The following is a 24,728-nucleotide window of genomic DNA, read 5'->3' as shown; positions in this document are numbered from 1 at the left end:
ACGGGATCCTCCAGGCAAGAACACTGGAGTGGGTTGCCATGCCTTTATCCAAGGGATCTTCCCAGCCGGGGATCAAACCCCAGTCTCCTGCATTGCAGGCAGATTCTTTACCGTTTGAGCTACAGGGAAGCAAGCCCATGTGATCTTAGGCAACTAACTAATCCTCTCTGTGTCTGTTTCCTCGCCTACAAAATGGGGGTGATAGTAGAAGGTGAGTTACAAGGTTGTGAAAGGATAAATGGATTATTCTACGCAGAGTGTCTAGTACAGGGCCTGACACCGCACAAGGGCACAATGTGTGTGTCCCTATTATTACTGGTGGTGGTGGGGATGGAGGTATCTCCAGGCATTACTGCTATTGCCATTAACACTACTCCTGCTATTCAGAGATGGTGCACAGACAGAATAAGGCAGTTATTCAGGTCAACGTGACATCAAAGCCTTGGGTCCTCCTCCCAGCTGCCCCGCTGACCATGAATGTGATCTCAGACCAGCCATCGTCCCTCACTAATGCCCCTTTCCTCCATCCATAAAATGAGGACTTGGGTTAAATAACTGCAGGATTTCCCAAACTTCGGTAAACTCCTTACCAATAACAGCATAATTTTTGCAATATCCATATACTGATTCTGTTACTGATATCTGATATTTTTAAACGACTCACTTGTACTTAACCTTTAAACCTAAAGAGAAAATTAGTATGATTCATTTTGCGTAATTTGTAAGTCCCCATTCAAAACACGTAACAAACAACAGAGAGGTTTTTTTTTTTTGGTCAGGTGGAGGCTGCCTGCAGAAGGCACATGCTGGGGTTCAGAGGATTCTTCTGAGTCGAGTTACACTGAAGATCACGGTCAAGAGGTCAGGCCAGGGGCTTGCCTTACCTCCTTCTCAGTTTCTGAATATTCCTTGAGTCTCTCCACGGCCACAATGTTGGTCTCCATCTCGGACGACATCCGAACAAGCCAGTTCAAGTATGTGGTGACCTGTGAGGGGAAGAGACATCTGATGGGGCTTCTAGAGTGAACTTGAGTTGTTTTCTTCTCATGAAGACAGCACGAATTATGAAATGTTTCAGATAACGAAGGCCCAGAAGACAGCTACCTCAGATCCCGCGGCCAGACCTGCTACTCTGCGTCTCTTATGCCAGTGCCACATTTCAAAATAACCCGCGGGGCTACATAAGCAATCAGAAAGGAAATGAGAAGGTATTTCCAATTAGATGATAGTTAAGAAAACACACTGCGTGGAAATTTGGGAGATGCAGCTAAAGCAGTGCCTCGAGGGAAATTGATAGTATTAAGTGCCTTCTTCTGGGAGCTGGAGGCATCCTCTCAGGCCGTCAGGGACACTCCTTGGCTGATGGCTGCCCGACTAATTTCTCCCCTGCTTCAGTCAGTCACTGGGCTCTAGACCTGCACCTCAAACTCCACGTGGCCCTCGTCCCTTTCCCCCACGCCCACAGAGATTCAAAGAAAAGGCCCAAGCGCCTGACAGCCGGCTCCCCAGTAAGAGAATTAGCAAAGTCCACCTGAGCATGCCCGTGTCTTACCTGTAGGGAGTAGGACACCGAGAGGCCCACCAAGCCTGCACTGAGGCTGTGCCGGGAGATCACGGCGAACAGCGAGGCAAATAGGACGATGCAGTTGCCCACACACTCCAACCGCACGGCCAGCCACCTGCGTGGACACAGGCGGAGGGGCAGGGGTACACACATGCCCAAGTCAGCTTCTCAGAGACTGGGTTTCTGCTCGAGGGTGGGGGTGGGGGAGCTGGGGGGCCACTCTGCTTGCGGAAATAATTCCCCGATAGTTCCTGAGAGAGGCCTTGTTTGCCCAGTTCGTGGGACATGGGGAAGAAGGGCTGAAGGGACACAATTTCAGGAATTCCTCATTGGTTTGGCAACCCCAGGGACTAAAAGAGAGTTCTCCAGAAGTGACCTTCCCAGGAAACTGAAACTCGCTTTCTTCAGAGCCAACCTTTTCTCACTGAAACCTTAAAATTACACCCATGCGTGCGTTTTTAAAAAAAACAGATGTCTCACAAACTTCTGAAATGCTAAGAAAAATCATCAACTCTAAGAGGCACCCTTGATTTAAAACAAATGTCTCTTGGCAGGAGGGGGAGGAGGGAGAGTGAGAAATAAACAACCCTTCTCAACACAGCCAAAGGGTCCCCAGACCTAGATCACTGCTGTTCTAGAAACATTAAAATGTATTATCTTTCGTTTAAAATATAGACAGATTTACAAGTTTAAAGCTAACTTTTGTAAGCTATCACATAGGAACGCTGTTTTTATGTTTGAAAATGTAAAGCATTCTAGAGAGGCAGTATTATCGATTTGTTTTTTCCCACCACATTCTTAAAGATCCATGTGACGGATCCTCGTGGTGTGAGTTATTCCCACAGAAACCCAGATTTCAACAAACTCCCTAAACAAACTCTGCAAGGGAATTGCAAGGTCTTTCCAGCAATGCCCCATCTTCCCGCCCGTCTCACACTAACCGAGACTTCACAGTGTGCAGTGGGTCACTGCCAGGGTGCTATGACCCTTCCCTGGAGTCTCCTCTCTCTCACATCTCAAAAAATATCTTAGGATGTAAGTAAGTGAGGACAGGATGTTCTAGATTCAGTCAATAATTAGCCAACTTCTACTCCTTTCTCTTTCAAGCCCAATGCTATTCAACCATGCTTGACCCCCCAAAGGGCAATTTCACATGGTCTAACCTAATAGTATTACTAATAAAAACTGCTTCCCACACTCATCACCCGGGGGCGGGGGGTGAAGAGAAGCATGTGAGGAGAACACGCAGGAGCCGAGGCCGCGGTCACCGACGGTCCTGCATCACCAGGACCAGGGCTGAAGGATGGCCCTGCGGTATTTCTGACCCAGAAGAACTCTCTGCGCCTGCGCTTCAGTGGCCCCTGCGGCCACGTGCTGGCTGACCGTGTCCTTTCTGTTTCTAATGGTCCTTCCGTCCTCTCCTCTCACCGAGTCTGAGCCTCCTTCCTGTGAGGCCGGCGCTGGGCCCCACGCCCCCGCTCCGGGAGCCTCCCCCACAGCCCTGCACCCACCTGTTGGCCACGATGCTGGGGTAGTAGGCCTTCTGGTTCTCGTCCACCTTCAGGTCACTCTGGCGGATGAAGCGCTCCTGCTCCTCAAAGGCGCGGATGACGCTGACGCCCAGCAAGGTCTCGTTGAAGTGGGAATAAACCGGGGAGCGGCTGACCGACTCGAGGCGCTTCAGCTGCCGGGAGGAGGCCACGTAGAACCTCTGGGGGAGAGAACGGAACCGGGGGTGGGCGAGGGGCCCCTCATCCCATCCTCCCAGGGCTGTGCTGGAGAAAGCCTGAACGTAAGTGACCCCTTGGGGGCAGAATGCTGGACCGGGCTGCTTTCACCTGAGGAATGGCAGGTGTACCGACTACAACAGTAACCAGGGCGGCAGCAGTGATGATAATAATAGCTCACGCTCCGGTGGAGCCCAGATCTCTGCTAGCTCAGCTGGTAAAGAATCCGCCTGCAATGCAGGGGACCCTGGTTCAATTCCTGGGTCAGGAAGATCCGCTGGAGAAGGGATAGGCTACCCACTCCAGTATTCTTGGGCTTTCCCTTGTGGCTCAGCTGGGAAAGAATCGCCTGCAATGCAGGAGACCTGGGTTTGATCCCTGGGATGGGACGATCCCCTGGAGAAGGGAAAGGCTACCCACTCCAGTATTTTGGCCTGGAGAATTCCATGGACTGTAGAGTCCACGGGGTCGCAGAGAGTCAGACACGAGTGAGTGACTCTCACTACACTGCATGTGGAGCCCAGCATCCCAGCACTGCTCTAAGCACCTTCACAGCCATCCACTCTTTAATCTTCATCAAAAACCTATGAGGCGCTCATTCCTGTTTCACAGTGAGTAAACTGAGGTCAACCTCTTCCCTAGGGCCATGTGGCTAGGAAGTGGCAGAGCTGGGATTCGAACACCAACAGTCCGGCCTCAAAGTGTTGACCTCAACATGGCATGGCCTCTCTGATGCCACTGACCCCGAGGGTTTATGGACCCCGCAGCGTTTCTTTAGGACAAGCAGACCTCAGCGTAAACCCTGCCTCTGCCTGCCCCCGTGGGCAGAGACCACGTCCACTCTATTCCTGCCCTAACCCGGGTGTTCAGCTCGTTAAGAGACAGAACAAGAGCCCACCAGGAGCATTGAGGAACTGTGACCGAGGCTGGACTGGTCATCTGAAGACACCTCTGTTCTCCTGGCTGTTTCTGCATCTGTACAAAAAGACCCGAGGAGACCGAAGTTCCCTCTCCCGGACGTGCTGAAGATGTAACGTGTCTGCACTGGCCTCGTCAACAGCAGAGCCAGGCAAGTGAACACAGGCGCCTCCTGGGCTGTGCTGGGTGCCCTTGGCCATCTCAGGGGCAGAGACCTTCCATGGAGAATGCTGAACAGAGTGGGTGGCTCTTATGAGGACTTCAAACTTTTTTCTGGATGCCAGCTCACATGGAAATTGGAACTACCTGTTGGGGAGCCCTCTGGGGGCCCCAGAAACTCTGAAGACTAACCCAGGGGTCACACCAACCCGGGCCACCTCAGATTGGGGGTTCTGCCAATCCCTGAACACGGTCGGACACCACCTGTCCTCCGGTGGCTCCCATTGAGCCTTGGGACGCACTCCGGACCGTGGGGTCTGGCTCGAGGACCCCGGCATCCTCTCCTGGGATCACCTCCTCTCCTGGCTTTCTTTCCTCCTGGGTGGAAACTGTTCTAAAACGTTTGACTTGCTCAACTTATTCCACTTGTCATGTCCTCTGGACTTTATTTCCTCTAAAAAGTGAAACTGAGACTTATTTTTGTTATGGAATAGCCTGATTTTTAAAAAAATAATTATTAGCTTTCCTTTTAAGCTCTATTCCTGGAGAGAATCCACCCTGTGGATTCACCTGATTCTTCCAGACACCAAGGAGCACCTGGTGCTCGTGAGTGAAAATGAATGTTCGACATACACCTGTCTTGTGCTGGGCTTGGGCTGAGAGCCAAGACACTAAGGCAAGTTTCAGGGAACTTTCACAGATGCCATGCAATTCCGGGAGCAGAAACGACTTATCCCAATAACCTGGAAGCCCCGACAGAATTCCACATCACCTTACCTCTTACATTCCTTTTCCTAAAAATGAACTGCAAACACTAATGTATCAGTTCAGTTGAACTGCTCAGTCATGTCCAACTCTTTGCAACCCCATGGACTATAGCACACCAGGCTTCCCTGTCCATCACCAACTCCTGAAGCTTACTCAAACTCATGTCCATCGAGTCGGTGATGCCATCCAACCATCTCATTCTCTGTTGTCCCCTCCTCCTCCTGCCTTCAATCTTTCCCAGCATCAGGGTCTTTTCAAATGAGTCAGCTCTTTGCACCAGGTGGCCAAAGTATTGGAGTTTCAGCTTCAGCATCAGTTCTTCCAATGATTATTCAGGACTGATTTCCTTTAGGACTGACTGGTTGGATCTCCTTGCAGTCCAAGGGATTCTCAAGAGCCTTTTCCAACACCACAGTTCAAAAGCATCAATTCTGCGGTGCTCAGCTTTCCTTATAGTCCAACTCTCACATCAATATATGACTACTGGAAAAACCATAGCTTTGACTAGATGGACCTTTGTTGGCAAAGTAATGTCTCTGCTTTTTAATATGCTGTTTAGGTTGGTCATAGCTTTTCTTCTATATTTGAAAGTGAAAGGTGCTCAGTTGTGTCTGACTCTTTGCGACCCCATGGACTATATAGTCCCTGGAATTCTCCAGGCCAGAACACTGGAGTGGGTAGCCTTTCCCTTCTCCAGGGGATCTTCCCGACCCAGGAATCAAACCGGGGTCTCCTGCATTGCAGGTGGATTCTTTACCAACTGAGCGATGAGGGAAGCCCTCTTCTATATTAGTGTATATTAATTATTAATGTAGTATTAATATAGTGTAATTATATAGTATATATAATATACAATTAGTGTATATTAGACATATACCAATGTATATCCATTTAAAATTTTTTTCAAGTGATATAGATAGGATGATTAGAAAACCATTACATTAAGTCCATGATCCCTGAGATACACACTACTCAGATTTCAGTGTATAATGTTTTAATTCTTTTCCAGAGAGAGAGAAAGAACACCTATCCTTACACACATACACCCTTAAAAGCCACTTTTTGAGATGCAACTTACTTCCACTGGAAAGTGCACTAAATCTTTACAGCTTGGTGAATTTAACGTTCATCTACACCTGTATATGCACCACCAGATCAGAATCTAGGAAATTGCCTCGTGTTCTCTCACAGTCAATTCCCTGTAGAGCCACTATTCTGACTTCTATTTCATCGCTCTTGCCTGTTCTTCAACTTCATAAAAACAGAATCACACAAATGTACTCTTTTGTGTCTGGCTTATTCTCATCAATATAGTATCTCTGAGACTCATCCTCCTTGTGTGTATTAGCAGCTCATTCCTCTCTACTGCTAGGTCACGTCTTTTGTATAAATACACCATGATGTATGTATCTATCCTCCTGTGACTGACATTTGAGGTAATTATGAATCAAAACGCTAAGCACATTCTAGCCTATTTGTTTCTGTGATACAGTCTCTTGATTCTTTTTTAAAAAAATGTTTATTTATTTGGCTGTGCCAAGTCCTAGTTGAGGCATGAGGGCTCTTCGATATTTGCTGTGGCATGTGGATCTTTGGTTGCACCATTCAAACTGTTAGTTGTTTTATGTGGGATCTAGTTCCCCAGCCAGGGATGGAAATCAGGCCACCTGTATTGGGAGCTCAGAATCTTAGCGGCTGGACCACCAAGGAAGTCCCTTCTCTTGGCATACACAGTGAGACTGCTGAGTTAAAGGAAATCAACCCTGAAGATTCACTGGAAGGACTGATGCTGAAGCTCCAATACTTTGGCCACTGGATGCAAAGAATCAACTCACTGGGAAAGGCCCGGATGCTGGGAAAGATTGAGGGCGGGAGGAGAAGGGGGTGACAGAAGATGAGATGGCCGGATAGTATCAGTGACTCAATGGACATGAGTTTGAGCAAGCTCCGGGAGATGGTGGGGGGCAAGGAAGCCTGGCGTGCTGCAGTCCAAGGGGTCACAAAGAGTTGGACACGACGTAGCCACTGAACAACAACAATACATGGTTAAAAGCTACGATAAAAATTCTCCCATAATCTCTTTCTAAGGATTCGTAAGGCAATGTTTTCATTTTTCTACCTCCATTTCCAGTCCTGCCCACGCACATTACGCATTCTGTCTTAGTTATAATGACAGTGTGCCGACAGCATGGGCCTTTGGCTAACTTCTTTCCCTTTGTTGTTTAAAAATAAAATTGTTGGTGCTTCAACAGTGTGTTCCCAGTTCTCCTGTTAAAGAGATGTTAACAGTCCATTAGCACATTACCCACGGTGTGCTCAAGGCCCTGCTAACGGCAGGTAGATATCTGAGCTGCCTCAAACGTCACACTGGGCCTCCCCTTTTGTTCTTTTGAATTGGGTCCTCTAGGAAAAGGTCCAGCTGGGGTAAGAACATGGCTAACATTTTTCGTAAATGCAGCTGGAGGACTTTCCACAAAAGTTGGCATCGATATAAAGAGAACACAGAAAGGGTCCGGGAACTGGACGTGCTCTGATTCCATCTTTGTTCACACTCACCAGTGCCGGGCCACAGTGTGGACGCCAAGCCACGGTGTGGGAGGGTGTGGGGTCTGGCTGACCCAGCCAAGGCCTCAAGAAACCCACACCAACAGGCCTCACACAGTGCAGTGTGAGTATAGAGCACCCCCTGGCTTCTTACTCTTATTTTATGCAGCGGTTGATAGGCTCCCATCTAAACAGCAGTCTCCCGTTAGCACGTACGCTGCAGCTGCTTTTTTTAATTAAAAAAGTATTTTTACTAATATACATGTATTTGATGACTTTGAATTTAAACACTTGCAATCAGCATGAGCAAGGTAAAAAGGTGTCCTTTTCAGGGGCAGGAAAACACAGTCACAGTTACCAGCTTAAACTGTGGAATCAGATGTGAGCTCACATTCCCAGTTCTGCCCCCTGGACCTCAACATGCTGATCTGTTAACTGGACGCACCACAGTGAAGCTGACGCAGCCATCAAATGCTCCCTTACTCTGTTCCCCTTTCTGGAGCTTATTTGTGATGGCTGGAGCTCCAGGAGCCATCTTGGACCATGAAACCAACTTAAGAAATGGGAGGCAAAGATGACAGAAACACACACACAAAAAATCCCCGAAACAAAACAGTGAAGGAGTCTGAAGCTACCAAACTCATCAAGCTGTCATGTGTGTGTGTGCGTGCTAAGTCGACTCAATCGTGTCTGACCTGTGCTACCCTACGGACTGTAGCCCACCAGTTTCCTCTGTTCATGGGATCCTCCAGGCAAGAATACTGCAATGAGCTGCCATGCCCTCCTCCAGGGGATGTTCCCAACCCAGGGACTGAACCCGCATCCTTATGTCTCCTCCATTGGGAGGCGGGTTCTTGACCACTAGAGCCACCTGGGAAGCCCGGAATAGCATACCTCTAAACTTCTATTATGGCTTCCTTGGCGGCACAGATGGTACAGAATCTGCCTGCAATGCAGGTGACCCAGGTTCAATCCCTGGGTTGGGAAAATCCCCTGGAGAAGGGAATGACAACCCATTCCAGTATCCTTGTCTGGAGAATCCCACGGACAGAGGAGCCTGGTGGGCTACAGTCCATGGGGTCACAAAGAGTCAGACAAGACTGAGCAACTCACACTTCCACATTCACTTTCAGATCTCTATTACAGGGGAAAAAAATATCAAAGCTGCTATTATTCATGTCTCCATTATCTGCCTATGACCTAAAGAATTTCATACTTAGAGAAAGTTTAATAATAAAGATGACTTCGTGGCTATAGCTTATTTCACCTTAAAAAAACCCTTATTATTAGGAAAAAAGGATGTTTGGTTATTGCAAGCTGAAAACCATCAACTTAGGTATTCAAAACCAACAAAAACAAACCTTAACCCTCCTCTGAGACATCCCCCATAGCCTCACGCTGGGGAAGCTTAAATGGTCCCCATTTAAGTTAAAAGTAAAGTAAAAAGTTTAAACCATTTAAACTTAAGCGGTTCTCACGGGACGGCAACACACAGCAGCGCTCGTCCTGGACCCCAGGACCCACCTCTCACCTGCACGAAGAAGTAGATGAGGCCCAGGGGCGGGATGATGACGGCAGCCATGGGCGTGGCCAGCAGGATGATAATGCAGGCGCCGATGACGTTGAACAGGGAGCCCATGAACATCTTGATGACCTGTGGGATCATCGAGTCCACCGTGTCCAGCTCCTTGGAGAAGCGGTTCACCAGGTTCCCGCTGGGGGTCCGCTCGAAGAAGCTTATGGGCGACCGGAGAACGTTATGCAGCAGGTCCAGGTGCAGGCGGCGGGAGGCCAAGATGCCCCCGATGGACACCGCCATGGAGTAGCCGAACACCGAGATACCTACAAACACTCTCGCGTCAAACTCCACGGCAGGAGAGGGACCAAGCGGGGCCGGGGGCGAGGGGCCATGTGACCATGTGGACAAAGCAGCCTGGACTCCCAGCTTCTAATAACAACAATAATGGTGGCAATTATTACCCAGCACATACTATGTGCAAAACTCACCGTGTCTTTTACGTGCATCTAATCCTTATGAGGACCCTGCATATGTTCTATTAGTACCTATGTTACAGATATGGAAGAATACTGGAGTCGGTAGCCTTTCCCTCCTCCAGGGGAATCTTACCAACCCAGAGAACAAACCCTGGTCTCCTGCATTGCAGGCGGATTCTTCACCAGCTGAGCCACAAGGGAAGCCCAACTAAAGCTCAGATGGGCGAATCCCTCTGCCCTCCAGAAGAGGGTGGGCTTGGAGCCACACTGCCTTGCTCAATGCCAGCTCTGCCATGAATAAGCTGTGTGACTTTGGGCAACTTACTGAACGCTTCTGGGCCTCAGTTTCTGCATCTCTAAAACAAAGAAAAATGAGCTCCTACCTCACGTGACTGTTGCAAAAGTAAAATAAAACACCTTAAAGTGTTTACAACAGAACCAGATACCAAGTAAGTGCTGAGTAAACATTAGCTATTACTGGTAATGCTGCTGTGTCTGGGGATCTTTGTGGGACCACAGGAAGGGTATACACAGGATTTCTCAGCGTCCTCACTGTTAACCTCTGGGGCTGGATCATCCTCCGTTGTGGAGGCCGCGCTGGGCACTGCAGGATGTTTAGTGACATTCCTGGCCTCTAGGTCCCAGCAGCACCTGCTCCCACAGGGAAGCTGTGACAACTCCAAGTATCTCTAGATATGACTAAGCTCTGTAGGCATCTCTAGACATGAGGGTAGCATTGCGTGTATTACGAACCACAAGTAGAAACTAATTCCCACCTTTGTGCAGAAGGCAAAAGTCCACAAATAGGACTTCACAGAAACTCCGTCACCCTGCCAGAACAATGAGGGGCAAGGGTCCTTGGTCACCTTCTATTTCTCAACTTAACTCATCTGTAAAATAGGCATGTTGGAGCTCGCTTCCCCTCTGTCTCCTAGAGCCACATGAAACAGCGCATTCAAAAAACGTTCATTCTGCAAATATCTGAGTTTCTATTATGTGATAGTTACTGTGTGTTTGGCTTGGTTTGTGAGTCTAACAAAACCCTGACAAGTTGGGGGACCTGATTCTATAACAAGAAATGGAAGCGGCTCCAAGTGCCAAGAGCAGGTGAGGGGCAAGGCAGGCTCACCTTGTGAAATGCCCAGGGCTCCATAGACACTCAGCCGGACTTGCGTGTGCTCCTGGGTCCCGTTGACGATGGGGTCATCCGTCCAGAGACTGAGCCAATAGTTAGAGGCCAGGGAAGCCACGTGGTTACACAGGAAAAGGAAGATGCTCAGAAAGGAGATGAAAAGTCCAATCGCCTTCATGTAGTCCCAGTACACCGAGAGCTTGACCTGGGACCAGGAGAGAAGGCATCTTACAGAACACACCCACCAGCCATGCCTACCCAAGGTCAGGAGCCTCAACAGACCCTGTGCAGTCCAGCGCCCCCACCTATGCTCATGCCTACAATCCTCTTCCCCTTTAGTTACTTGGCAAAGAAATCAGCAGAAGCAAAGCCAAGGTTTTTGCCCTCACGGAACTTCCAGTTGAGCAGTGAGACAGGCTTTTTATAAGATAACTGCCCAGATAAATGCATAATCCCAGAGAAGGGCTGGAAGTGGTACATGATTCCATGGGAATATAAAACTGGGTATCCTGACCCAACCCAGGGTGGAGAAGAATCAGAGGAGGTTTTCCGTAAGGAAGGGATATCAGAGAATTAACCAGGTGAAAATGAAAAAAAAAAAAAAGGCATTCGAGGCACAGGGACCAACGTGTGCAAAGGCCCTGAGGTAGAAGGGAAGCAGAAAGGAGGCAAGGATAGCTGGAGCGCGGTAAGCTGGAGAACATGGAGTGGCTGGACCACACAGGACCCGAGAGATCCTGTCCAGGATTAAGTTTTACTCCAGGACTCTCAGGAAGGAAGAGTTTGAAGATAATGGGAAGATGGGATATGCTGCCTAGTAACCATGACGAAGTGTCACATCCACTCCCCCCACCCTCAGTCCTCTGAACAAGCAACTGGCTTCCAGTCACTTGGCCCTTGCTCAACCTGTTTCCCAGCTCCACGGAGTGACAGCCGGGGGCCTCTTTCACTCCAGTGTCTCCTGTGGAGCCCAGCGTGGGGGCCGTGTAATCACATGCGGTCACTCAAAGGGCAGCTGCACACCACGGATGGGTGCAGTGTGCTCTGGGTCAGCCTGACACCCAACCTGCTCGGTGTGGATTCAGGAAACTCTGGGTATCTTTCCCTGTGTGTCTCCCTGTCATATCAGGCTTTTCATGAGGGTGGACTAAACGGGATTAGTGTCCTTATAAAAAGGGTCCCTCACCCTTCTGTCCTATGAGGACACTGCGAGAGGATGGCCATTTATGAACCAGGGAGCTCTCTCACCAGACACTGAATCTGCTGGCGCCATGATCCTGGACTTGCCAACATCCAGAATTATGAGCAATAAATAAACGTATGTTGTTTCTGAGCCACCTGTACCATGGTCTTGTTATAGCAGCCCAAAGGGACTAAGACAGGTATTAAAAACAAAGTCCCAGCTGAGACCTTCTCACTGATAAACAGGCACACCTCAGACACTTGGAGGCTTGGTTCCAGGCTACTGCAAAAATATCGAATATCCCGATAAACTGAGTCACATGAATTTTCTGGTTTCCTAGTGCATATAAAAGCTATATTTATGCTCTACTGAAGTCTATTAAGTGTGCAATAGCACTGTGACTAGAAAAACAATGCACACACCTTAATTAAATATTTGGTTGCTAAAAAGTGATAATCATAATTTGGGTCTTTGGTGAATTGTAGTAGTAACGTCAAAGATCACAAATATTATACTGTTAACATAGTACATCAATAACAAATATAATATTTTATATAATAACAAACTATAATAATGATAAAGTTTGAAATATTCCAAGAACTACCAAAATGTGGCAGAGACCCAACGTGAGCAAATGCTGCTGGAAAAATGGCACTGATGTTCAACACAAGATTGCCACACAGCTTCAGTTTGTAAAAAACACAGCATTTGTGAAGTGCAACAAAGCCAAGTACCATAAAACAAGATCTGCCTGTAATAAGGGCAAAAATACAAAATAAAAAGAAGTAAAAAAACAATCTTTTCTGATGACACAATTAATGTTCCTCAGGGCTGCGTCTGTGATGACCTGAAACCCACCCACACACAGCTGACCCCCGTGAGGCTGGAGCCTGGATTCAAGGCATCGTGTCATCTACGGCTACCAAGGCCCCAGCCGCTCAAAGGAGGCAGCCATCAGGAAAGCAGAGGCTACAGGTGACCACCCTGGAGTCTGAGAGTTGGGTTCACACCCCAGCTCTGTTGCTCACCAGCCATGACCTGTGGCAAGTCACCCTGGCCCTCCACCCTGGTTTCCAGCGCTTAAAACAGTACCTTTCAAGCCTCCTGGGGAAGAAGACGTGAGTCAAGATGACCACAGCACCCCAACCAGGGCCCAGCTCCCACAGACACACAGCAACCTGACCATGTCCTCACCTGCCCCGTCTGAGCCTTGTCCGCCTCCACGAGCTTCCAGGTATCCTCCGTGGGCCCGGGCTTCCGCAGCTCGGCGGTGCTGGTGTGGTGCCGGCTCACATCCCCGCCGTAGGAGGAGGAGCTGCTGAGCTGCCTGGGGAAGCAAGGCACATGGGTGTCCCCCAGATGAAGGCCCTGGGCAGGGTCGGCGGCCTCCCCCCAAGCACCAGGCCTCATTCACTCCTCTGATTTTACAGAGAAGACCCATAGAGGGGATGGGTCTGGCCCCAGGGTTCCATGGGAGAACTATTCCTTTAGGCAGATTTTATTCAAAAAGCATCTCCCCTCCACCCCCACCCCATGCTCATCAGCTTTATGCGGATCACGACAGATCATCACCCAGAGAGCTTTCCTCCCTAGGGAGATGTGTGCTTGAGGGACGACGTGGGGTGTGTGTGTTCATATGTGTGCGTGTGCACACATGCATGTGCACACGGCTCAGATTCACATGAGCAAAGGGATGGGGTATGACTTCCGCTTTGTAGTCAACTCTACTGCCTTCTTTGTCTGTCTGCCCTGATGCGGTGAGTGTGGAGGTGGGAGAGGCCCGGGGGCTGGGGGCGGAGGGGTCCACCAGGATTCGGCCAGTTAGGGACTGAGGAACCGAGTCGTGCCAGCAGCCTCGTGCATTTGGAAGCGGATCCTTCCCCAGACGAGCCTTCAGTTGAGACCCCAGCCTGGCTGATGCCTTGGTTACAGCTTTTGAGAGACCCTGAGCAGGGGAGCCAGCTAAGCTGTGCCCAGACACCCCGACCCATAGGAAATGAGATGACAGACCACTAGGCTTGTAATCACTTGTTACGCAGCAACAGAAAAATGAATACCCAGTGTGCTGTGCGTTTCTGCTCGGTCCACCCATGGTGTGCTACTGCAAGCGTCCCGTGGTCACCCACTCCGACATCCCAGATGGCCTGCAGGCGCCTGCCCCATCTCAGCTAATCCTTACCTTATGCTGGCCGCCTGCACAGACCAGGACAGTGCCCCCTCAGCCCCTGCATGCTCCAGGCGAGGCACTGTTAAGAGTGCTTCACACACACACACACACACACACGCCGCGCTCACACCCTGACTGCTGCCCCAGCAGAGAAGGAAGAGTGTCATGTACGACACACAGCTGGGCCCAGGAGGGGACTGCAGGCAGGGTTCTGAGGGGCACAGGTGCTCATGCTAATTTTCTTCCCAGCCTGTGTCTATGAAATCCCCCCACCCCAAAAGAAGTAACCCCAGGCAGCTCCAGCTCACCTAAATAATAACTGAGCGGCATTTACTGAGCACCGGAGGCAGGAGGCACCGTTCTAAATGACCACATGCCGTATCACAGAGGCCTTCCTACAATCCTGCACAGCAGGGGCACCAAAGGCCCTATTCGACAATGGAGGAAACCAAGGCACAGACAGGTCAACGCCCCTCCTCCAAATACCCCATGATCTGACCAAATGCAACCTTCTTTAAAGCACCAAAGCATAAAACTTAGGAGCACTGGCTCAGAGGCTGAACTCGGGTTCAAATAGTCAAGCTTGGCTTCTCTCTGGCTGTATGGCCTGTGGACAGCTCTCAGTCTGCCTACCCGTAAAATGGGAAGACGAGAGAAACGACCTCCAGGTTTATGGACTATACAGAACTTGGCACTGCATCTGGCTCCTAATGGCACATAAAACGCAGCTGCTATTGTTACTGTGACTATTTTGAATTGGCTGCTGGTTCTTACAGCCTCAACATTCCAGGCCCCACTGAGTGACTTGAGCAAAGAGCCACGCCATGTAGGGAGCTTGAGTGTCAGAAGCACAGACGGATGGTTAAATCCAACCGTGAGGCCTGCGTGAGCCATGCCCCCTGGCAGAAGCACAACGAGGCTTCCCCTTTGGGCCTCTGCTCTCTGGGAAGTGAGGTTCCGCCAGGATTTGGGGTTGGGGGCAGGGGAAGCAGAAGCTAAACGCCTTTTTTTGGCAGTGAGCCTTGCTGCGGACACCCTGTTCCTCCTCCCTCACAACTGGCAGGGGGGAGACACGTGGTGCTGGGAGAATCCACAGGGTCCCCCAGCCCGCTTCGCCTCACCTCTGCATTTGCTTCCCTGCAGTGTCCGTCACCAGCATGCCGTTCTCCATCTGTTTCACTTCCTTCCCTGGGCCACCGACGCCTGCTAAGCCTGGCAGAAAGGAGGAGGGGGCGGACGGTGATTTCAAAGGCTGGACACTAACACCTGTCACCATGTGGGGAGATGGCAGATAACCTGGCCGCCAGGAGGCTCAGAAAGCAAGACCTGCTTTGCAGCGGCCACAGACAGGCTCCCTGGCTGGCCAGCTCTCTCAGGGACAGGGACAGTGTTTTGCAACCATCTCAAGAGTCCTGAGCAAGTGCCCTGTGCCAGCAGCAACCAGGAAAATCCAGTTCTGCTGATGGTCTCTTGGCTGTGTGCAGCCTGGCTCATGGAGTCAGGACACAATTGAACCATGCAGGGGAAAGGACACACTCTTCTGGTCCCCAAGCATCAGTGAAACCCCAAATAAGTAACAACCCCTTATGGACAAGGGCATCAGACACTGGGGTCCCAGGCGCCCCCAGCCAAGGGGTTAACCCACTGGTTGCCGGATCAAGGGGAGGTCCTGAAGATCGGGGTAAGGGGTTACCTGGGACTACTGGGGCAGTGGCTGTTCTCCCAGTAATACGGAGCTATTTCAACAACTGATACAGGCACCACGGGCACACCAGCTGGATATCTGCTCCAATCCCAGGAAGTATCCGCCCAGCATTAACACTGATCCCTGTCACCTCAGAGACAGTGGCTGACGTTTATTCAGTGTCAGCCGCTGTGTTCTGCTGAAATACATTATCTCCTTTAATCTTCCGCAAGTCAGGGATGTGTTTATTACCACCCACTCGGCACTGACTTCCTCACTCTTTGGTGCCGGGAGACAGAGAGCATGAGAGAGAACATAACGTAGGACTCCGAAGGGCTGACCCCGGAGGAGGATGCAGGAGAGAAGTTACGAAAGGGTATGAATACACAGCCGGCAGTGAACCTGCGAACATGCTGATGAGACAAGAATTAAAGCAGAATCCAGAAAGATAGATTCTCTCAGGCAACAGCCATGGGAAGCGACAGAGGATGGCAAGGGAACAGGGCTGGGGTCATTCCTGGGCTGATGGGGGAGCTCTGAGCCGGTGATTCTCAATCTTGGCCGTGCGTGAATCATCCGGGGATGCCCTGGGGCCGGCCCTGGTCCCTGCACTGACTCTGCCAGGGAGGCTGACCCCAAGCTGCGAGCAGTCAGGGGGCTGGGATGTGTGAGACGTGCTCGTTCACCTCCTAGCTGTGTGAACTGGGGAAGCAATGACCCTCTCTGAGCCTCACTTTCCACATCTGCAGAATGGGAAGAACAGCAGCACCAGCCCCCATGAGCGGGAGGAAGAAATGAGGCTGTGCTTGGTGAATGGAAGACGAGGTCGTGATGCGTACTGTTATCTGCATTGTTAAACCTGTCTCATAGATAATTCTGGGGCACATCCACGACTGAGAATCACTGTTTAAATGTTTCCTTTAAAATCAGCATCTTTTTCAATTGGGAAAAAAAAAAAAACCTAAAACAAACGAAAAAGAAGAGCGATAACAGGCAGGACTTCCCATGCAGCGGCCTGCAGACAGCGCACACACACATGCATAGCACCTCGACTGTGTTCCGCTGTGCAGGGTGGGGGTGCTTTACAACACTCCCAGAGACCCCCATCTTGCAGCAGGTACTTCAGAGAGCTCCCTGTCCTGCCTGGCTGCCCAGGCACCCTCTGGAAACCTCAGCCTTCCCTCCCCGCTCCTGCTTCACATGCAGTGCAGGTCCCCACAGTGGCCTCCATGGTGGCCTCTTCATTGAAACCCTGTTAGCCCACTGGCGATACACCAACTGGGGCAGCTGGAAAACCTTCGTCTGCAAGGGCGGGACCGTGAGTCCCAGGAGGAGAATGGGAATGTGCACGCTACATCGTCCTGTTCTTTGCAGGGGATTTGCCCCCTTCCCCAGTCTCCCAGAATGCCCAGGCTTCCCAGCCAAGGGGGAACCTGCCCAAGGTCAGCCCATCAGGACCCCTCCCCCAGAGGACTTTGAGTGGTGGCCCCACAAGGACCAAAGATCTGTACAACTGCTCTGTCCCCAAAGGAGTTTCACGTCCAGAGCTCCCAATGCCCGAGTCTTGATCATCCACTTTTGCCTTTGATTTCTGCTCTCTGCCTTTGATTTCGGCTATCTGCCTTTGGCTTCCTTTTGCTACTTGGTATCTTTCTGGTAAACACCCTTGTTTAAGTGGCCAAAATCAGCTTCAGTTGCTGTCAAAAGGGGGCCTTGGTGTGGACCCTCAGCCACACACTGCTGGCTCTGGAAGGCAGGAGGCATGGGTCTGCTCTGGGGCCAGTTTATGCCTTTCTGTCCCTAGAGGGAGACCGGGCAGCCTTTCCTGCTCAAGTTCTTCTAGAAGACATGCCACCTCTGGGCACCCCTGACACCTGCAGCTACTCCATGAGGGGCTCGTCACCCTGTGCTTGGGTCTCAATCATGCCCAGGAGGTGTGGGTGGGATCGTAATAACGATCCCATGCATCTTCCACCTACTGGGTGCCGGGCATTTCACAACCAGGATCTCTTTCAAGGCTCGCTGGCCGTGGTCATCGGACCTGCGACAGTACAGCTTAGCCAAGGTCACTCAGCTGACCAGTGAGAGATGGGGAGATTCGATCTGTATCCCCAAGTGACAATCACAAAGCTGGCACACAGTAGGTGCCCAATAGATGCTGGATGAATGATGGAAAGGGATGGAAATGTAGACGTTCAAGGGCCCCTCCCCAGGCATGCAGCAGCAGGACAAGTCATGTGCAGCCTCGCGCTGCGGGCACAGCCAACTCCAACCCGCTGTCACTGACCTTCCTCCTCATCCAGCACGTTGGTGCCTAGGAATTCACAAGACCCAAGAGAGTGTTAAGAACCAAGGCAAAAGAACCCTCCCCGTGAGACCCCCATTTAAATGCCCAGAGAGGGTGGATGAGTGTTTTTCCTTAAAGGTGAGGGGCGAGGACAGCTAAGGGACCTGTTGCATTCGTGCTTCGGCTTCCCCGTCCCACATGATGTGGGTGTATCCCTGACAAGCACCCTACTGCCTGGGGCTGGCTCCCTCCTCTAAAAGCTGTGAGTGTTCAAACATAAGGAAAGCTAGAAAAATGCAGACTGACCTTCTGTCTTCACGCCTGTTTTCCAGGCAGCAGAGGGAGAGAGAGAGAAAGTATTACAGTGTGAAGGGCAGGCGTGCCAGCCAGGAGGTGGCACAGGCCCCGCGCCAGTCCACAGTCTTTGCTTCTTCAAGGGCACAAGCACCTTGCTCTGAGCCAGTTCCATGTGGACAGAAGGGGGAGGGGAGGTGACTCGGTTCGGATATCACCTTGGACCTTCCCAGGCTAGGTCAGGGACCCATCTCAGGGTCCTTCCAGCTCCCCAGGCTTGCCTCCCTCACACACTGAGCACCATGATGCCCTTGATTATTTAGCGTTTGTCTCCCCCATCAGACTGTGAGCTCTTGAGAGAGCATTCCGAGGTCTTATCTACCACTCTATTCCTAGCACTTTGTGCATCTGATGGCCATGTGGGGTTGCACAGGATGTGCACTGCACAATCCAGGGGGCACCATTCCACATGGTAGCTCAAGCACCAGATGTCCCCGTGGCACAGCAGAGAGGCAGATGGACAGACTAACAAATCAATGACCACATGAACAAGCAGAGACGACCTTCCAATGCCGGAAGAGGCACCGTATCAGACACAGTGATGCCGTGTCATAGCCCAAATCCACAAAGCTGGTTTCTAAACCAGCCCTGAGAGAAATGTGTAAAATCAGCTCACAGTTGTTCCCAATCTGGGGAATATACACAGCTGTGTTAATGTCCAACCATTACGCAGGACATGCCTTAAATGATAAAGATGTAACTCATTCATTCACTTATTTAACACATTTCCTGAGTATCTATGATGTGCCAGGCACTGTTCTCAGTCTTGGGGACACAGAGGTGACCAAAAGCCCTCACGGAGCTTGAATTCCAAGGGAGAGAAAGAGATAATAAAGTAGTAGATTCAGAATTTACCATGAGGCAGTGTTAAATGATACAGAGAAACAACCAGGTAAGGAGAAAATATGAATGATGCGGGGGTGGGGGAGTTGGGAGAGGGAGGATCTTGTAAAATAATTCAGAAGCAAAGACATAAGACTTATAACCCAATGGCTCTCCCTTGAGGGCTTCTGAGCACCAGGGATGGGGCTGTGATGCTGGTAACCAGGCATCTCCCGGCCCTTGAACCACACAAGCACTGCCCAGGCCATGTGTTCGGCCGGCCGCTCATCCTCAAGGCTGGCACCTCTCAGCCTCACTGTTTATTCTCAAGAAGGTGCTGGAACTCTGCCTGGGCAAGGGCCAGCAGGCAAGCTTCCCCCTTGAGGGAAGAATTCAAGTCACTGCATTACAGTCAACGCCTGGTTTTTGACCAAAAACGGAATCGACCAGCTACATCACCCGGCCCGAGCCTCCCGCCTCGGCCCTGCAAGTTCTTCAGACTCAAAAGGGGAAGAAACACGGACCCTGAGGACAGAGGGGAGGAATGTGCTGTCTGTCTGACCAGCTCTCCAGCGGCTTTCGGTGCTTATGCCTGACTTTTGCAGCAAGGGGAGGCACCTGGGACCTGGTGTTAAGAAACAAAAAAGAGGGACAGGAAAACCGGCGGTGAAAACGCACCCTAGGAAAAAGGTCCTAAATCAGAAAGACAGGTGGGAAACAGGCCAAATGGCAGGGCAGCTCCCCTCGTGGTGGTGGGAGAGCTGAAGGATGTTCTTTTGCTGGTTCTTGGAGCTTTTCTACCATTTGCCATGGTCTACAAGCGGCACATATTGATTTTATAATCAGGTTAAAAAAAAGTTCAGCAAAAATCTGGAAAAGGGGGGGAAAGACTGAGTGACGAGGTTGAAAGAGTAAGACTGGAATAAGGTTTCGAAAAGTGGTCACGTCACTGGAGTCAAGGTCTTTCTCCCCAAGATAACAAGGATGGAACGTGGGCAGAGAGAAGTCAAAGCAGAGTGGCTTCCACACCCTCGGCACCACTGACATCGTGGGGGGGTGATTCTCTGCTGGGGGGGAGGGCAGGGTGGAGGGGGCTACCCTGTGCATGGCAGAGTGTTTAGCAGCATCCTTGGTCTCTCCTGACAAGATGCCAGGGGTACCCCCCTCCCTTGTTGTGACGACCAAACACGCCTGCAGACATTGCCAAGTGTCCCCGGGAGGCACAAATGTTCTGTTTGAAAACTGCCATTCTAGGTTTTAGGTTCCTAAGAGTCACCAGAGTAAATAAAAATGTTCTATACCTTCCAGGTACAAAGGTTAATGAACCACTTTGTCAATCTCTTTGCCAACAAACAAAAAGTCTCCTAGAAACAGGATAAGGCATATTCCTAGGGAGGAAGTCAGTCGCCCCCCACCACTCCAAGCCTAGCTCCCGTTCTCCATCTGAGGCAGACAGAATTCCCCCAAACCAAACACACGCCCTCCAGCCTGGGTGTCCTGCAAAAGATGTGATTAATCCAACACGGAAACAAAACTTTCCCTTTAGAAGGAGCCAAAAATGTGTTTCAGACAAATCCAAGGTCACTGGCACTGGCTACAGCTGAGCGAGCGAGGCTGGACCCTGATGCCAAACCTTATCGTCAGGGTCCCTCCAGAGAGGCAAAAAGAGGGGGGGGGGGAGGACAGCAAGTTTGATTTTAGACCCACAGTCAGAGGAGCTTTGTGACCTGCCCAGCAGGGGGCTGAGTGGCTAAACTGGGGAAATGACCTCAGAGCGGTGCAAGGGCACCGGGTGGTAATTTTACCACCAAATTAAGTGCTGACGTGCACACACAAAAAATTTTTTAATTGGCAGCAACCCATGTTCTGCATAATCTGCTTTGGATATGCGTGTGGCTGGGGATGAAGAGAAGGGGAAAAAAAATCCCTTCTGTGGCCAACAGCGTGTAAGGACGGTCCCTGCTCACCTGGATAGAACAGGGAGAAGAAAGAGAATTCGTTCTGGGGAAAAAAGTTGAGATAAATCCACGGAGGGTTCTTTTTGCCTAAATGTAGCCCACCAAGCAGGTGGGGGAAACATAGTTATCTCAAAATGGCCACCATGTTTCGTGTGACCTTGGCTTGACTTGGGCTGAGAGACAATCCGAGAAAGAAGACTCTGTAGCAAGACGAGAGCTGGTTAGACCTACAGCAGAACTTTCCGACCACAGGAGCATAGACATGTGGAAACTCATTCGCCAGGGAGTTTAAATGCTAAGAGGGAGAGTCGGCTATCTCACACTGGCAAAAGAAAATAGTTTTCTTTTAAAACCTCTAGGGTTCGCGGCAGCATTATTCGTAATAGTCCAAAACTGACAGCTCGAATGCTCATGAGCTGATGAATGGATAAATAAAATGTGGTGTGTCTACACAATGGAATATGATTCAACAGTCAGAAGAAATGAAGTGCTGCTGCAAGCCTCCACAGACGGATCTTGGAAACATCATGCTAAGTGAGAGAAGCCAGTCACAAAAGGATTCTGTTCATACAGAAATGGTCAGAGTAAGACAAATCTATACAGAAAGTAGATTTGTGTGGTGATCACTGTGACATATAGAAATATCAAATCACTATACCGTGCACCAGGAGCTAACACAGTGTTGCAGGTAAATTATGCTTTAAAAACAAAATAGAAACAAAGATCAGGTGTGTAGTCACCAGAGATGGTGGGGGGAGCAAGAATCGGATGAAGGTAGTCAAGAGGCACTAACTGCCAATTATAAAATAAATAATTGCTAGAAATATAATGTACATGATTAATATAACCAAAACTGCTTAGTAATTACTAAGAGCTCTCATCACAGGAAAAAAAAAATTCTTTTTCTATTTCTTTACTTTTGCATCTATATGAAATGATAGATGTACACTAAACTTATTGTGGTCACATTTCAGGATGTACTAAGTCAAATCACATGCCTCAGACTTACACAGTGCTCTTTGTAAATTACAAATCAGAAGAAATTACAACTCAAAAATCAGAAGGAAAAAAAAAGCAGATTAACTGGTTGCCTAGGACTTGGAGGGCGGGGAGGAAATGGGGAATGACTGCCAATGGATGTGAGGCTTCCTCAAGGGGGTGAGACTGTTCTGAAATTCATCTTGGTGATGGCTGCACAAATCAAATATTGGAGTATTTTTAAAACTCACTGAATCATATGATGTGTGAATTATATCTCAATAAAGGACTTATTAAAAACCACTAGGGGGACTTTTCTGGTGGTCCAGTGGTTAACACTTTGCCTTCTAATGCTAGGGGCACAGGTTCGATCCCTGCTTGGGAGCCAAGATCCCACATGCCTTGGGGCCAAAAAACCAAAACAGGAAACAGAAGCAACACTGTAACAAATTCAATCAAGACTTTAGAAAAACGGCTCACATTAAAAAAAAAAAAAGGGAAAAACCTCAAACCACAAGGATCCAGCAAACTCTCGGCAGAGGAATGAAACTATGCATTCTCGCTGTGGGCCCTCCCCTCTCTGACAATCATCGGCTTCCCAGCTGCACTGAGAACAAACCCCAAACTCCTCATGCTGAAAGACCCGGACGGGTAACCCCCTCGCCAGCCCCGTCTCCCACCCTCAGCCCTTGCCCACCAAGGTGTGGCCACACTGGCCTCTTCCCTGTTCCTTGAACAGACTGAGCTCATGCCAGGCTGAGGCCTGTGCCGTTACCCGTGTCAGAACGCTGCTCCCACAGAGGGAACCCTGACCACGCTGCCTGCAGGGCCTGAACCCCCAAACTCTCCAGCCCAATACCCGACATGCTCTCCTCACAGCACTTAATGCTGCACAAAACCATTTCCACTGGCTGACTGCCTTCTCTCCCGCCAGACTCTGAGCTCCGTGAGGGCAGGACTTGCCTGGATCTTGCCCACTTCTGTCTCCCCCAAATCTAGAACGCTACTAGTTTAAGGTCTAAACTACATCCCCCACCAACTAAATTCATACGTTGAAGTTCTGACCTCCAGTACCTAGGAATGTGACCGCATGTGGAGCCGTGGTCTCTGTGGATTTAAGTGTCCACATGAGCTCCTGAGCACGGACCCTAATCCTATATAACTGGCGCCTCATAAGAAGGGGAGATCTGGAGACAGACACACACAAGAAGAACACCGCGTGAAGACGAAGACAGAGCTGGCTTATGCTCCTGCAAGCCAAGGAGTGCCAGAGTGCCAGCAAACCACGAGACGCCGGGGGACAGGCATGGGACCCCCCGGCCCTCAGAAGAAGGCTGCCACCTTGATCTCAGACGTCCAGCCTCCAGAACTGGGAGACAACACACTCCCACTGTTCAAGCTAGTGGGACTCTCGTTACAGGAGCCCTAGGAGAACAACGCAAGTGCGTAACACACAGCTGAGTGCCCAGTGAACCCAACTGAATGACTAAATCAGTGAATGGTAAATAGCTGTCTTAGTGCTCAGCCGCATTCACAGAGACAGGGACCCGCCTGCCCCTGGCACATGAGGGACAAGACCCCCCCCCCTTTTTTTTTAACTTTTAGCCACACCATTTGACAAGTGGGATCTTAGTTTCCCTATCAGGGACTGAACCTGAGCCCCCTGCAGTGGAAACACAGAGTCCTAACCACTGGAGCGCCAGGGAAATCCCGGGACGAGCTTCTTTTAAGTCTCAGTTTCCTCACCAGTGGACTGGGCACCACCATCTTCCCTCCTCCATGAGAAGCTGTGAGGAGGAGTGAGTGAGCCAACGAGATGACCCCTGTCGGGGACAGAAGCCCTGGTAAGCAGTCAACAATCACTCACTGATGTGTGTGTCTTCACATCACAGACACCCTGATGACAACTCTGCCCATGAGAGTTGTGCAACCGGGCGAACTGCAGCCCCAACTCGGGGCGGGGGCGGGGGCAGCCTATCTGAGAGCTGCCTGGGGACTGAGCATGTAACGAACACGCCCCGGGGCCCAGGGAGTCTGTAATTAGTTCCTGGAAGAGGGAGATCACAGCAGGACAGGCGATCTCGCTTTGGTTCCACTCTTTTTAGCAACAGCTGAAACCAAAGCAGAAAAGGCATCAGATGACTTCTTTCCCCTCCGTGGTAAGGCAGGTCAAGGCTCCTGGTGGGGGGATGGGGAGGGGGGGAGCACCAGCAGAGGATCCGTTCCAGGTGCCCATCTGACAAAAACACAGGGCAGCCCACAGAGGCTGCGACCAATTCCCCGAATTTCAAACCAACTAAAGGAAAGAATGGGGCTTCCCTGGTGGCTCAATCAGTAAAGAAACTGCCTGCAATACAGGAGACGTGGGTTCAATCCCTGGATAGGAATAATCCCCTGGAGTAGGAAATGGCAACCCACTCTAGTATTCTTGCCTGGAGAATCCCATGATAGAGGAGCCTGGTGGGCTACAGTCCATGAGCTTGCAAAG

The 24,728-nt window shown here is 50.3% G+C and overlaps 1 protein-coding gene across 2 annotated transcripts in view; it reads right to left on the bottom strand.

Moving 5' to 3' along the window:
- Positions 1 to 24,728, bottom strand: part of ABCC1 (ATP binding cassette subfamily C member 1) — a 146,226-nt gene that overhangs the window by 7,418 nt on the left and 114,080 nt on the right. Inside the window, exons 20-27 of one of the 2 annotated variants that reach the window (XM_043454929.1) lie at positions 18,129 to 18,155; positions 15,279 to 15,369; positions 13,185 to 13,317; positions 10,805 to 11,012; positions 9,212 to 9,522; positions 3,076 to 3,275; positions 1,553 to 1,679; positions 885 to 986 (exon numbers count right to left, since the gene is read on the bottom strand). In XM_043454929.1, coding sequence (XP_043310864.1) covers positions 885 to 986; positions 1,553 to 1,679; positions 3,076 to 3,275; positions 9,212 to 9,522; positions 10,805 to 11,012; positions 13,185 to 13,317; positions 15,279 to 15,369; positions 18,129 to 18,155 — 1,199 coding nt within the window. The remainder of the gene's footprint in view (positions 1 to 884; positions 987 to 1,552; positions 1,680 to 3,075; positions 3,276 to 9,211; positions 9,523 to 10,804; positions 11,013 to 13,184; positions 13,318 to 15,278; positions 15,370 to 18,128; positions 18,156 to 24,728) is intronic. The other variant, XM_043454928.1, reaches the window with a different exon arrangement.

The sequence above is a fragment of the Cervus canadensis genome, chromosome 32 (assembly GCF_019320065.1).
Source record: "Cervus canadensis isolate Bull #8, Minnesota chromosome 32, ASM1932006v1, whole genome shotgun sequence".
In the NCBI taxonomy this organism is placed as follows: domain Eukaryota; kingdom Metazoa; phylum Chordata; class Mammalia; order Artiodactyla; family Cervidae; genus Cervus; species Cervus canadensis.
This window is presented reverse-complemented; position numbering and strand designations above follow the sequence as displayed.